Source organism: Trichosurus vulpecula, chromosome 3 (assembly GCF_011100635.1).
Source record: "Trichosurus vulpecula isolate mTriVul1 chromosome 3, mTriVul1.pri, whole genome shotgun sequence".
Lineage (NCBI taxonomy): Eukaryota > Metazoa > Chordata > Mammalia > Diprotodontia > Phalangeridae > Trichosurus > Trichosurus vulpecula.
Window position 1 is genome coordinate 205872685 of NC_050575.1, and position 13087 is coordinate 205885771.

Consider the following 13087-nt stretch of genomic DNA (forward strand, 5'->3'; position numbering starts at 1 on the left):
GTTGATTTCTCTTGTAACAGTTTAAAAACTATGTGTAACAGGCCTGGAACACGTTCAGATTTGTCCTTCCTGGCAAATAGCATGGTGGATTTTACAGAATATGTGCAGATATTCTCTCCCCTGGTTCCAGTGGACCATATGGGGTCTTTGGGACTACGTTTGGCCCTGCATTAACTCGTTCCCCAGCTGCATGATTGTAGCAGGAGGACCGGCTGCCACATCTTCTAAGAGAAGAGATAGCTTCTGGTTGGCAGGACTCCAGTACAATTCTGGAGGTGGCAAGAAGTGATTATAGTAAGCGATGAGGGAGGACCAAGCCTTTGTCCTCAAGCATTGCTTCTATGTCTCCTCTTTCTTTCTCAGCTAAAATCCTTGAAAAAACTGTCTACACCTTGCTTCCTTCATTCCCTTTTCTCTCACACTCTGCTCAACCCTTTGCTGTCTGGCTTCCAGCCTCATCACTCAACTGAAACTGCTCTCTCCAGTTACCAATGATCTCTTACATTTAATGGCCTTTTTTCAGTTCTTATCCTTCTCAATTTATCAGCTAGGTTTGATGCTTTGACCACACTTCTGTGTAATCTGTTTCCTGTTGGCTTTTGTCACAGGTTTTCTTCATACCTGACCCCTTTGCTGGCTCATCATCCAAATCACATCCTCCAAATTTGGGTTTTCCCAAAGCTTCTGCCCAATGCTCTGTCTTCTCCATCTGTACTCCCCTGTTTGATGACCTCAGCTCCCATGAGTGAGTGACATATATAACTATATGTAACATATTGAGGCACATATGTAGGGAATATGTGGGGAATATGTAAGGAGCATGAAGGACATCTTGAAACTTCTCATCCAGGGAATCCTTTTCTCCCTTTGTGGAAGGGAGTTCATCACTTCTGGGTGTCCTGTTGGTGATGGGCAAATTCCTCCCTAGCTCAGCTATACTGGGTCCTCATCAGAGACTCCTGCTGCTGCTGCTGCTGCTCCCAGCTCCAGGGAGCTCTGCTACCAACTACAGTTGCCAGGAGGACCTCTGATGGATTTGATGAACCTCTCTCAACTTTCCTGGACATCCCCTCTTAGGATACTCATTCACCTAAGATGAGGAAAGAATAGATATAAAAGGAAACTTGGGTGACGTGCTCACAGACACATTGTAGCCAGGTGGGGGAATACAACTTGCCACTCCCCTACCAGGCAGTTCAGGGCAGCCTCCCTATGTACCAAGAAAGAAACCTGAAAAAAGACTGGGGGAGGAGTTGATCACCTCTTTGTATGCAAACTAAGTTCTGGCTTACTGCCTCCTGAGTCATCAGTACTTCTAGCCTTGGCCAATCAGGAGACTCTTCATTATCCTGTAGTACCAGACCCTCAGTCACTCATGGCCAGACATGAACTCACCAAACCTCCATGTGTTGGATTGGAATCAGGCAGGAAATATTGAACATGTTCCATATAAGCTACCAAGAAAGGCAAAACAAAGCATATTCTGAGGACTGGGCTATCATTGGCCAATTTCCCCATTAAACTTAAAATGTGTTCACATAGCATGAGCAACCAAATTTTTGACTTGCTTGTAGACCTGCTTTTCATCCTGACATCAATTGAACTCCATTAGTGCAGAGTCCCTTTCTTTCAAAAAATGTATGTTATATTATTAACTTTATGTACATATATATGTATACATATGTACAAATTGTCAGTTATCATGTTTAAATATGGCACAGTCAAAAGCTTTTCAAAGTAACAAGTCTTTAACATCAGTTTCAACCATATATTTTTTACAAATGTTATCAAATGAACATCTTTAACTACATCTGTTGTTTCATTCATTTTCAATGCAAAATAGGAAGATTTAGTTTCTCAATTGATCTGAGAATTTCAGATATTTATTTTGTTGTCTCTAAGTAATACCAGTTGAAGCTCCTCTGTATTTGATTTACCAAACATCATTTCTATCATATCAGTAGCTGTAGACATCACCATTTCTTATGCTAAAATAAGAATTTTATGTTCAAAAATTCCATAAGCAAGATTATATGAGGCAAACAGTCTTTTTGACATCACAGATTTTTTTTTAATTTGGGTTTTGCTTATAAAAACATTTAATTCTCTTTGGACAAGTTTTCCTGTGTTGCTAATTTATTCTGCATAAACACTTTCAATATCAGATAATTAGATTTTATGTTATCTAATTATCTGATTAGGGAGAAAATTGGGCTTTTACTTAGTATTTCTGTATTTCTGCTCTTGAAATATTTCTGTAATTTCCATTTTAGTTTTAGCTGGGTTTTCTCTTTAAACTGATTATGTATCTGTAGCAACAATTTGGCTAGCAGCTGCTGTTGGGATATAAGACCCAACAAGACTAGCAACAAGAGCTGCTAGCACAGGTTCTTTGATCTGCTTTACTAAGGAAAGTAACTTTAAGGGGTTAACAATCTCAGTTTAATCAAACATATATATCACTTAGTTCAGGAGGAAAAGCCAGCACCCTGAACCTTAAATACAAATAAATTACAGAGACAATATAAACACACCAAATCAGAATTCATAGTTACCAAAGAACCAATGGGTCTGGGTTAGCAAAGCAGGGTGGTGGTGGGGGGCAGTTACAACAGCTTGCCCAGAGTCCCACACCACTCTGCCAGTGAGAAAGAGCCCTCAAAAGTCAAACACCAACCCTGGATCTTATATACCAGTCTCAGGGCCCTGGGGCACTTAATTGCCTAAGTGCTAAGAAGCACTCAAACAAAGAACAGTAAAAAATCCCATTTTGCTGGCCCTTACGTTTGAAAGGCAAGACTCCTCAAAGGTACTTAATTAGCTCAGCATTCCAAAGGAGAAGACAACAAAAAGTCCTGCCCTGATTACCATTACATTGTCTTAGGGCTAAGAAACCTGCCTCATTCAAACAAAGGCCAGAATCATTAAAGGCACTTAAGAGAACAGCAAAAAGTCCCACCTTAATTACTGATACAGTATCTAACCATCAAAAATATATTATTTCACCTTAAAAATTAGACAAAATTTATTTAAGACTACATTTTAATTTAGTTGGTGAAAATTTCAAATAACTCCTGCAGTTCTTTAGTTATTTCATTTTTTTAAACCTACAGTTATGGGAGGGGTAGGGGAGGGCATGGAAAGTAGCTTATCACATTACATTTACCAAAATGAATGAATCTTTTGGTACTTTCAACTTTCACACAGATATCATTTAATTGAAACACACACACCTTATATTCAAATGCAAAAGTAACAAGTAACAAATGCAAAAGATTAATCCTGTTTGACACAGTCCAACTCAAATTGGTCTTCATTTCCACATACCATATAAATAATCTTTGCTGTACTGTTATTCACTATGACTCACTATGAGTGAATTCACCTTGTTAGTTTTGCTTTTGTTGACTTGTATTTGAAGTTTGTTTTCATTGAAAAAGTAGATATAAGAGCTATTGACTAATTATTTTGTCAATTGCTCTGTGTTCCCTCCTCAGATGATCAATAGGAACATGCTCCACAGTCTGTAGAACTCTTCTATAAGGAATAAAACAATATACAAAGTAGTTCCTGCCTTCTAGGATCTTACAGTTCTAGTGATGAGGTTAAAAAAATGATGATGGAAGGGAACCATAGGTTTTTAGGGGTGCTCGAGACCCCAAAACACTGACACACCGGGTCCTGCTGAATGAATTCGACTCAAGCCTTCTCAGCCAAGGAAAAAGACAGAGTTTATTAAGGATTGGCCACAATGGGTTGTCTTCAGAAATCTTACCCTTTGCCCAGAAAACCTGAAATGGGGTTATGAAGAGTGAACCTTAGTTAATAAGGGATGGGATATAAGATATGGGAAGGGTGGACATTCCAAGGAAGAGGGAATAGCAGAAGCAAAAACCCTGAGGTAGGAAAATACATTGCTTGTTTAGGGAGTGGCAAATAGTTTAGATTCCCTAAATTTTCCATACAACAATCTAGATTAGGGCCAAATGACAAAAGGCCTTGAATGTTAGTAATTCAGATTTTCTCATGTTAGAAATGGAAAGCCATTGAAAGTCAACTCAAGTTCTGGGAATACAGATATAAGCAGAAAGAACGACTATTCCAGCCCTGTAGGACAATAATGAAGACCTAGGGAGCCAGGGCATCTTCCTTAAAATGGAGGCTCTGGGAGAAACCAGCCAATTAGTGGAAGAGGTGATGCTGGAGGTAGCTATTGTTCAGTTGTTTTCAGCTGTGTCCCACTCATCATGATTCTGTTTGAGGTTTGCTTGGCAAAGATACTGGAGTGGTTTGCCAATTCCTTCTCCAGCTCATTTTACCAATTGAGGAAACTGAAGCAAACAGGGTTAAGTGACTTGCCTAGGGTCACATAGTATCTGAGTACAGATTCGAACCCAAGGAGATGAGTCTTCCTGACTTCAGGCTCAGTATTCTATCCACTGCCCCATCTAGCTGCCCCAAAAGGGCCCTTAAAGGTCATCTAATCCAACCTCCTCAAAAGTGTAAAAACTTGAGGAAACTGAGGCCCAAAGAAGTTAATCAATTTACCCAGTGTCACACAGTTAGTGGGTTGCAGAGCTGGTGTTCAAAACCTAGGTTTCTGATTCTAAAACCAGTGCCTTTTGAGTTGGTTTTACTGCCCTGCCTTGAAGTCTCCAGCTGGAGTCTTGTGGTCAGTTTGGAGCAATACACTTTAGGAAGGATGTTGTCAAACAGTCCGGAGGAAGATGATGAAAGATGGTGAAGAGTCTAGAAACCACAGTGGGTAGAGAATAATTGAAGGATTTGGGGGGCTATTCAGCTTGTGTCTGCCTTGCTGCTGGGGATAGAAAGAGTAAGTCCCAGTCCCAGAGGCTTTCACAAACGTGAAAACAGTTATATACAAACAAGTTCTATACAGGATAAATAGGAAATGATCAATAGAGGGAAGACACTAGCATTAAGGAGTGAGAAAGGCTGTAGAAGGTGGGGTTTTGTTAGTCCTGCTAAGCCAATGGAAAGGTACCTATATCACTACTTTGAAAAACTTAATTCTAATTTTCCCTTTTTCCCGATTAGAGGACCCTGATTTTTCTCCTTCTTCCAAATAGTGATAGAAAGTAGGACTAATGCAGGGACCACACTAATTCAGGCTCTCTTGACAGAACTGTTGTAATCAGATTCTAATTTGTCTCCTTCTTTCAAACCATCTCTTCTCATCCATCCTCCAAGTGACCGCCAAAATGATTTTCCTAAAGTCACCATGTCACACATATATTCCCCACCAGGTAAATTGCAGTGGTGGCCTTCAGGCATGTTAAATCCTCCCCTATCCTTAAACAGTTTTCGCTACACTCTACTGTTCTTTAAAGTTGTGGCCCTATATTTCTCCTTTTTTCCAGCCAAATTCCTCAGAAAGCTTGTTTTTACATTACTCCCCTTACGCTTCCAGCCTCATTACTCAGTTGAAAAAGCTTTCTACACATTTAACCAGTGCTCACTTAATTACCAGATCTGGGTTTTTTTTGTTCCCCTTTCCTTATACTTCTTGACCTATCTGCTGGATTTGACACTATTGACTAAACTCTTCTTTTGCATACTACTCTTTTTTCATCTTTCATTACACTACTGTGTCCTGATTCTCCTACCTGACTAATGTCTCCTTATCCAGTTCCTGCTCCTTATGTGTTGGTGTTCACCAAGGCTCTATCTTGGGACTCCTACTATTCTCTCTTTTGGGTTTATTATCATCTATATGCTGATGACTCCCAGATCTGTAAATCTAGTCCCAGTCCCTCCCTTTAAACTTCAAGCCTTCATCACCAATCCCTAATTGTGTATATCCAGCTGGCCAGAGAGATCTCAAATTCACCATGTCCAAAAAGAAATCATTATATTCCCCAGTCCTCCAAACTGCTAGGACGTTATCCTAAAAATGCAAAGAAAGGTAAAAGAAGACAAAAATATTAATATTTAATATAACAAAAAAATTCATAGCCCCCTTATTTATTGTAGTCAAAAGGCAGCAAGCATCCTATATGTCCAGTAAAATGAAGTATAGTATATAATTGAATACTAAAATACCAACTGATAAAAATGAAGAATACAAAGAAACAAGGGCATCTCTGGACAAAGTGATGCAAAGGGATACTAGCAGACTTGAATAGCATACACTTGACTACACCAATAAATGCGAAAACAAAGCCAAAGGTGGAACTTCAGATGAACTTGAAAGGACACATACAGCAAATGCATTTTTTTGTTTGCTCATTTGTTTGGTTTTACTTGTTAAAATGTGCTATACAATAGTAAAAGTTTTTGGCAGGATCTTATTCTTTGTTTTATATATTCTTTTCATTCTTTATTGATATCTCTTAAGCTAATAAGATTTTTTGAAAAACAATAACAGAATTTGCAAGTAAAAATAGAATTTAAGTAAAATTTAAAAATAATAATAGAATTCAATAATCATCTGTAGTGTAATAATAGAATTTGATATTCATAATTTCTTGGATTTCTTGGATGCCCATGGCTTAATTGAAGATAATCTGGACAGACTTGGTTTTGTGCCAGCTTATAAAACCATTTTTGTATTTTTCTATACTCAAAGTATGACTCACAGACTCAGGTAGCTTGTGGTTTAGGGTTCTTTAACTCAGATGTGTGGCACCTGAATGGTATCCACTATGTTTATGTAGCATCAGGGAGACCTCTCAGAGACATTTTGTCTCCTGTGGCAGTGGAAGAAGAGACTGACCTGAAAATCATTCAGTTAAATCCAATAACAATTTATTAAGTGCATGCTATGTGCCTGGCACTTGGCTAAGCGCTGGGGAAACGAATGAGAAAAAGAAAGACAGTCCCCTGCCCCCAGGGAGCTTACAGTCTAATGAGGGAAGACAACACACAAAAGAAAGCTGGAAGGGGTTGTGGGGATGTATTATTACTGCTTAACCATTAACTGTAGTTTGGAGTTCTCACTACATGCAACTAACATATACTTACTTGTCTGTAGGAAGAGACAAGAGGCCTGAAGTGGAATATCACATAGGAATGTCTCTGCTAACTTATTTTTTCCTCTTACAAGCTCCTGACATGGCCGTTAGAGACTTCGTCGGGAGCCTTCCAAATCCTGTGGGATCTCAGCATGCGTGGAATCTCCCAGCAAGTTGGTTAGTATTGGATGTGTATGTGTATTTCGTATATGAAAGACCTGTCAGCCCGAGCACATTGATTAATGTTACACAACTGATTCATCAGTTCATTTTAACAAAAGGTCTGCTAGATGCCATGCATTGTACTAGGATTAAGGATACTAAGACAAAAGTGACAATGCGTGTCTTCAAGGAGCTTACTTTCTATTAGAAAAAAACAACACATACCCATTTAAGTACATACAAACCAGATTTTGTATTATTTTGGCAGCTGTGAGGAGGATGAATTGAAGATGGGAGAAATCTGGAAGGCAGCTAGCTAGGAGGCAAAATGGACAGAGTGATGGGCTTGGACACAGGAAGAGCTTGAGTTCAGATCCAGCCTCAGATACTTACCAGGCATATGATCTTGGGCAAGTCACTCTCTTTTTTGCCTCAGTTTCCTTAATTTGTGATAAAAACATCACAGACTTCCCAAGAGGATCAAACCAGACAAAGTACTTACTTAGCGCAGTGACTAGCATGTAGTAGGTGCCATAGCTATGCTAGCTATTATTACTAAGGCAGGGATACTAATTAAGAGGCTGCTTCAATATCCAGGCAAGGGGTAATGAGGCCTGATCTAAGGTGGTGGCAGGATGAGCAGAGATATACAAGAGGGGACAGATAAAAGAGAGTATGAGAGATAAATTATTTTTGACTTCAGCTTTTTTGTAGTGAAAATCTGGTTTAGTAGCCTTGCGACTCAATGTGGATGCTGATTAGTGTCTTTAGGCTAGATCCCATAGGTTTCCAATCTCTCCAAATTTGTTCCCTGAAACTTGAATATAGATTGAAATGAAACTTTAGGGCTTTGGGTGATCTCCAGGTGTGTAGAAACTTATAGATGGATTATTGTACTTGATTTCAAGTTCTTCCTCCTGTAGCAGGGGGGCAGCAGAGGACCCTTGCTCAAGTGAGTCATCCTTCTCACCCTCCACCCCTACCCCCATCCACTAGATGAAATTACAGGATGTTAGGGGCTATAAAAGAGACTATGCAATGTAAGGGCTTGCCCTTTTCAGATTTTGAATGGGTGAATTTTCAGGTTGCAAGGGTGTGTCTCCTTCTTGGACTTCGGTAGAGTCAAATTGCTTATGAAAGGCTTAGGAAACTCAGCTGACTTTGGGCTGAGACTATGAGCCTTTCCCCTTTTTTCAAGCCTACTCTTGGTCTTAAGCAGAGGGGAGAGACTGAGCAATTAAAAACCTTGGAGGCTGCCAGGCTGGCATTGGCACTGGGGAGGTGTTCTGGGCCAGATGCCCACTGATCCCAAGCACAGGATTTGTGGAGATTGATTCAACAAGGCAAATGGCAAAAACAAAACAGCCTCTTTTATTAGACCGCAACAATAAGAATATGTCTTGTAGACACTTAATAAGGATACACAGGACTCCTTCAGGCCCAAAGACGATCCACTCCTTCATACCTATGGCTGGCTTTGAGGAGGTGCTAGCCTGGAGAGCCAACTTTCTTAGTGAGGTGGTAGTCACTGAGGGTGGGCACCAGTTCTACAAGGAAGTCAGTCCATTTGGCAAAGCCAGGAACCATCAAACAAAGATGGTGTTTGAGAATTCCATTCTAGTGCTCAGTGAAGGCTGTTGCCTGATGGCGATAGAGCAAATGAATGGACCCTGAGATTTGGCCCAATCCTGCATACCCCTGGATGTGAAATGGTTCCCCTGAGCAGAAGAAATAGAGGTGGAACAGATGTAAAGGTGGTTAGTTAATGCAGTTACAATTTCAAAGCATGCTATATAGATATGGCAGTGCTATTTATTCCTGAGATCAATGGCCAAAGTGGAAATAATGGCTGTTTGGCAAAAGTCACTTGCTTGTCCTGGGCCAATCAAGTCCTAAGGGACATATAACCATTGTGATGGAGGGAAAGCTGAGAAAGCTGGAAACCTAGATGGTCCAGGGTGGTGGCTGACACTTCAACATTGGATAAAGGAGTAAGACAGTCCCATGTCCACCAGAACAGGGCAGCTCTACCCCAAATGACTGAAATAGAGATGTATTTAGTTAGGAATGGCAGTGGCATTGAAGAGGTAAAAGGTTGAGGGGTGCTCGGCACCCTGAAATATTGACGCACCGGGTCCTGCCAAAAGAATTCGACTCAAGCCTTCTCAGCCAAGGGAAAAGACAAAGTTTATTAGGGATTCACCACAATGGGCTGTCTTAAGAAATCCCCCCCTGTGACACCTGTTTCCACAAGCGGGCCAGATTCAACCTACTGAATTAGATTGAATCTGAGCCCCTTCATGGAGGCAAGATGGAGATTATATACACAAAGACTGTAGGAGGGATTGAGGGGTGGTCTGGGGTGACTAGAGGAGGGGTTTAGGGAGGGTCTTGAGGGGAAGTCCAAGGAGGGCAAGGTGAGGTAATGGGATTAAGGGTGGGAAGTAGCTGAACAACAAAGGGCAAGGCTAGGTAGAGATTTGGGCCTAATGATAATGTGAGGCTTGTGGCTTTAGGGGAAGGCCAGATCCAGTTGGAAGATTCAAGGACAGTTCAAGGGGGCTCCCAGAGACTGCATTCCAGATTCAAGGGGGTTCCCGGAGGCTGGGCCCTCATCAGCATGGGTGACATTTTCCATAGCATTTTTCTATTCAGCTAAAGGAGTATCCAAGTGTGGGTGAATGCTGATGTGACCCACTTGAATGTGCAAGGGGCGGGGGTTGGGGGGTGTGTGTTGCATCAGCAAAATTCTGCCATTAGTTTTGCCCTGATAGGAAGGTCTCCTTTGATAGTCTAGCCATTGATTTTCTAGGCTTCTAACCACTTGGCAAAACTTACAGAGAGAGACTATGTAAAGGATAAATTGCTCCTTCTCCTCCCATAGCACAGTGTTACAGGCTATCTAGGCAGCCCAAAGCTAAACCCACTGAGAGCCCAGACCCCTTACCCTTCAGGGAATCACTGTTCTTAACCACTCCTCTTATATCAGGTTCCATATCAGCCACCTTGGAGGATATGGGAGTGATCACCTTATTCAATTCTCAGTAGTCCATTGTAAGACATGATTTTCCTATCTGCCTTCCTGGCCACACTGAATTGTTGTAAGGGGATTTGACACAGCAGAGAACCCCTATCTTTGCCATATCTACTATGAGGGTAGAAATTTCAGCAATGCTCCTGGGAATGTGGTACTGATTGATGTTAAAGATTTGGGATAGTTTGTGTAAATTGAGGTGCTTCCAGTGAACTTTTCCTGCTTTTAATAGACCACGCTGATCGAATAATAGCCCACACTGGGACCACTCTCCATGAACCCTACAAATCCATCACCACTATGCATTCAGGCTAATTTATAACTGTAACAGGAGCAAGTACCATACAGGTTGTACTGCCACGTCCATCCAGAAAGTAGGCTTTTGTGTCCCATGTAATGGTTCCCCTAAAACCTCCCATCTCCAGGGTTCCATGTCTGACCCACATGGGATCCCCAGAGGTAATGGATGCTTGATTTCCTCTGTAGGAAGCAGGCTGATGAAGATCTGAGCTTGGTCCCTTACCTAATAGTCTTTGAATTCCGTAAGGTCTAGATGTAGGAGAGTTGGTAGAGGCAGAGGAGGCACCCAAGCCTTTTAATGCCTTTTTTTTCCTGTATTTCCTTATTAGGTGTTTATAGTAAACTACTTTTGTTCACAGTTCTTGCCTATCCAATCTATCATGTAATTAAAGCACATTGCCAATGAAGTTATAGTTAAGGATTCACAGACATCCATCTGACTCCCAGGGGTCATTTATCATTGGCCTTCTACTGTTCACTACCTTTTCTTTCTTCCTTTCTTTTTAGTATTTAACATTCACTTTTATAAGAGTTTGAATTCTAAATTTTTCCCCATCCCTCCTCGCCCCTCAGTTCATTCTCTTTTCAAAGGGAACATGCAGAAATCGATGCACTTGTGGAGCTTTTAGTCCTAGAGAGGCAATTGTTACGCACAGGAAAATTATTATAAAACAAATTACACACTGATGCTGAAATGAAGTGCAAATAAAGTACTCCATGAAGTCAAGGGGGAAAGTTATTACTAACTAGGAACATTTTGGAAGGCTTCTTGGAGTGGGTATTTTAGTTGATCTTTAAAAAAATGGGTAGGAATTTAACAATAAAGAGCATACTAGGTATTGGGAATAGTATGAGCAGAGTCAAGGAAGCAGTAGAAGTACATAGGTCATTGCTGGGGGGATCATAGTAATGCACTTTGGCTACAGCAGAGATTATATGGAGAGAAGTAATCTGAGAAAACGTTGATAAATTAAGGTAGAACCAAATTGTGAAGGGCTTTGAATGGCTAGAGATTCTAAAAAGGGGAGGTGAGGAGGAAATATTGCATCCCTAATACATTAAGGGATTTACATTTTGCTCAGTAGGCAATAGAACACCACTTTGAAGTGAGGAATGATATGATCAGGCACATCCAAGAAGATAAACCTAGTAGTAGTATGGAGGTTGGCTGGAAAGAGAAGGGAGGCTTTTAAGGAAGCTATTGAAATGGAGCAGACGGCCTTCAGGGCCTATGTGAGGTCTGTGGTATGGCAGCGTTAGAATCCACAGGATTTTGCAACTGAATTGATATTAAAGGAAGAGGAGAAGAGAGGGAAGAGTCACATATCCTAAAGGTTTTGAACACTAGAGACTAGGTGATTGGTGTCAATTGCTGACAGAAATAGTAGTCAGAAGGAAAATCAAGTTTTAGGGAAAAGATAAGTTTGGTTTGGACAAATGTGTTTCAGTTGTTGGTGGGAAATTTAGGCAGAGATGCCCTGTTAGTTTTAGGAGTATCCTGGAGCATGGATCAAGGTTGCAGTTGTTGACTTGGTATCTATTTGTTTAAAAGGTAATAGTTGAAGCTGTAGAAGACAATGAGATTGAAGAGGGAAAGAGTGTAGAAAAAAAAAGAGAAAGGGGCCTAGGCTCTGGCAATTAGGGCCAGGACTTTATCTAAATTTTGATATCTACCTCTAAGGCCAGCCTGTGTTCCCAGAAGAGTATTAATGGCTATTGAATTGCATAGAAGAATTTGGTGATTAGGAGTTTGGTGACCTTTAGGAAGAGCAGTTTCTGTTGAAAGATAGGGTAGGTGAATGGGTGGTGAGGTTGTGGGGGCAGCTTTTTAACTAAGTCTGGATGTGAATGGGAGAAAGCAGAATGGAACACTGGCTGGTCAGCATGGAAGGGTCAAAGGAAAGGGGGCCTGGGAGATCTGAATTGGCATTTAGGCATATGGAAAGCAGACAGTGGAAGGGGAATTTCTCTCCTGTGAGAGGCAACGGGGCATGATGAGAAGAGCTCTGGACATGGTGTCATCAAGGAATCAGAGGTAGAAGGGATGTCAGAGGCCATGAGTTCAAACCCTCCCCGCTCACCCCCTCCCCCATTTTATGGATGGATGAGGAAAACTAAGGTCTAGGGAGATTAAGTAGCTTTCCCCAAAGTTACAGAATCAGCAAGTTCAGAGGCAAGATTTGAACCCAGGTCCTTTCTGATGTTGCAGCTTTCCACCATACCATGTTGTAGGCATGACAGCATAGTAGAAAGAGCACCAGGCTTGGTGCTGTGGGCCTGGGGCTTGGATGCCCACCTTGATGATTGCTCATTGTGTAACTTTGAGCAAATCATTGCCTTTTCTTGGCCTCACTTTCCTTTTCTTTCAAATGAGAGCGTTGAACTAGATGCCCTCTGAGGTCCTTTCTCCTATTCAGTCTTGTGACTCCTTCCACTTTTTACTTCACATGGCTGTGAGGAAAACATTTGTAAAATTGAAAGCACTTTATATATTCCAGTCATGTTTGATGATGCGTGAAAGAGATGGGATGATGCAAGACTAAGGTCCTGTTTATGGGGGCAATAGGAAGTCAGCAGGGCTAGCCTTAGCAACTAGTGAGCCGTGGAGGTGCTCAGA

At 41.2% G+C, this 13087-nt stretch overlaps 1 protein-coding gene across 1 annotated transcript in view; it reads left to right on the forward strand.

The window, feature by feature from the left end:
* The window catches only part of FAM178B (family with sequence similarity 178 member B), a 125821-nt gene that overhangs the window by 21103 nt on the left and 91631 nt on the right, over positions 1-13087 (forward strand). Inside the window, exon 8 of the mRNA XM_036752206.1 lies at positions 7067-7151. Coding sequence (XP_036608101.1) covers positions 7067-7151 — 85 coding nt within the window. The remainder of the gene's footprint in view (positions 1-7066; positions 7152-13087) is intronic.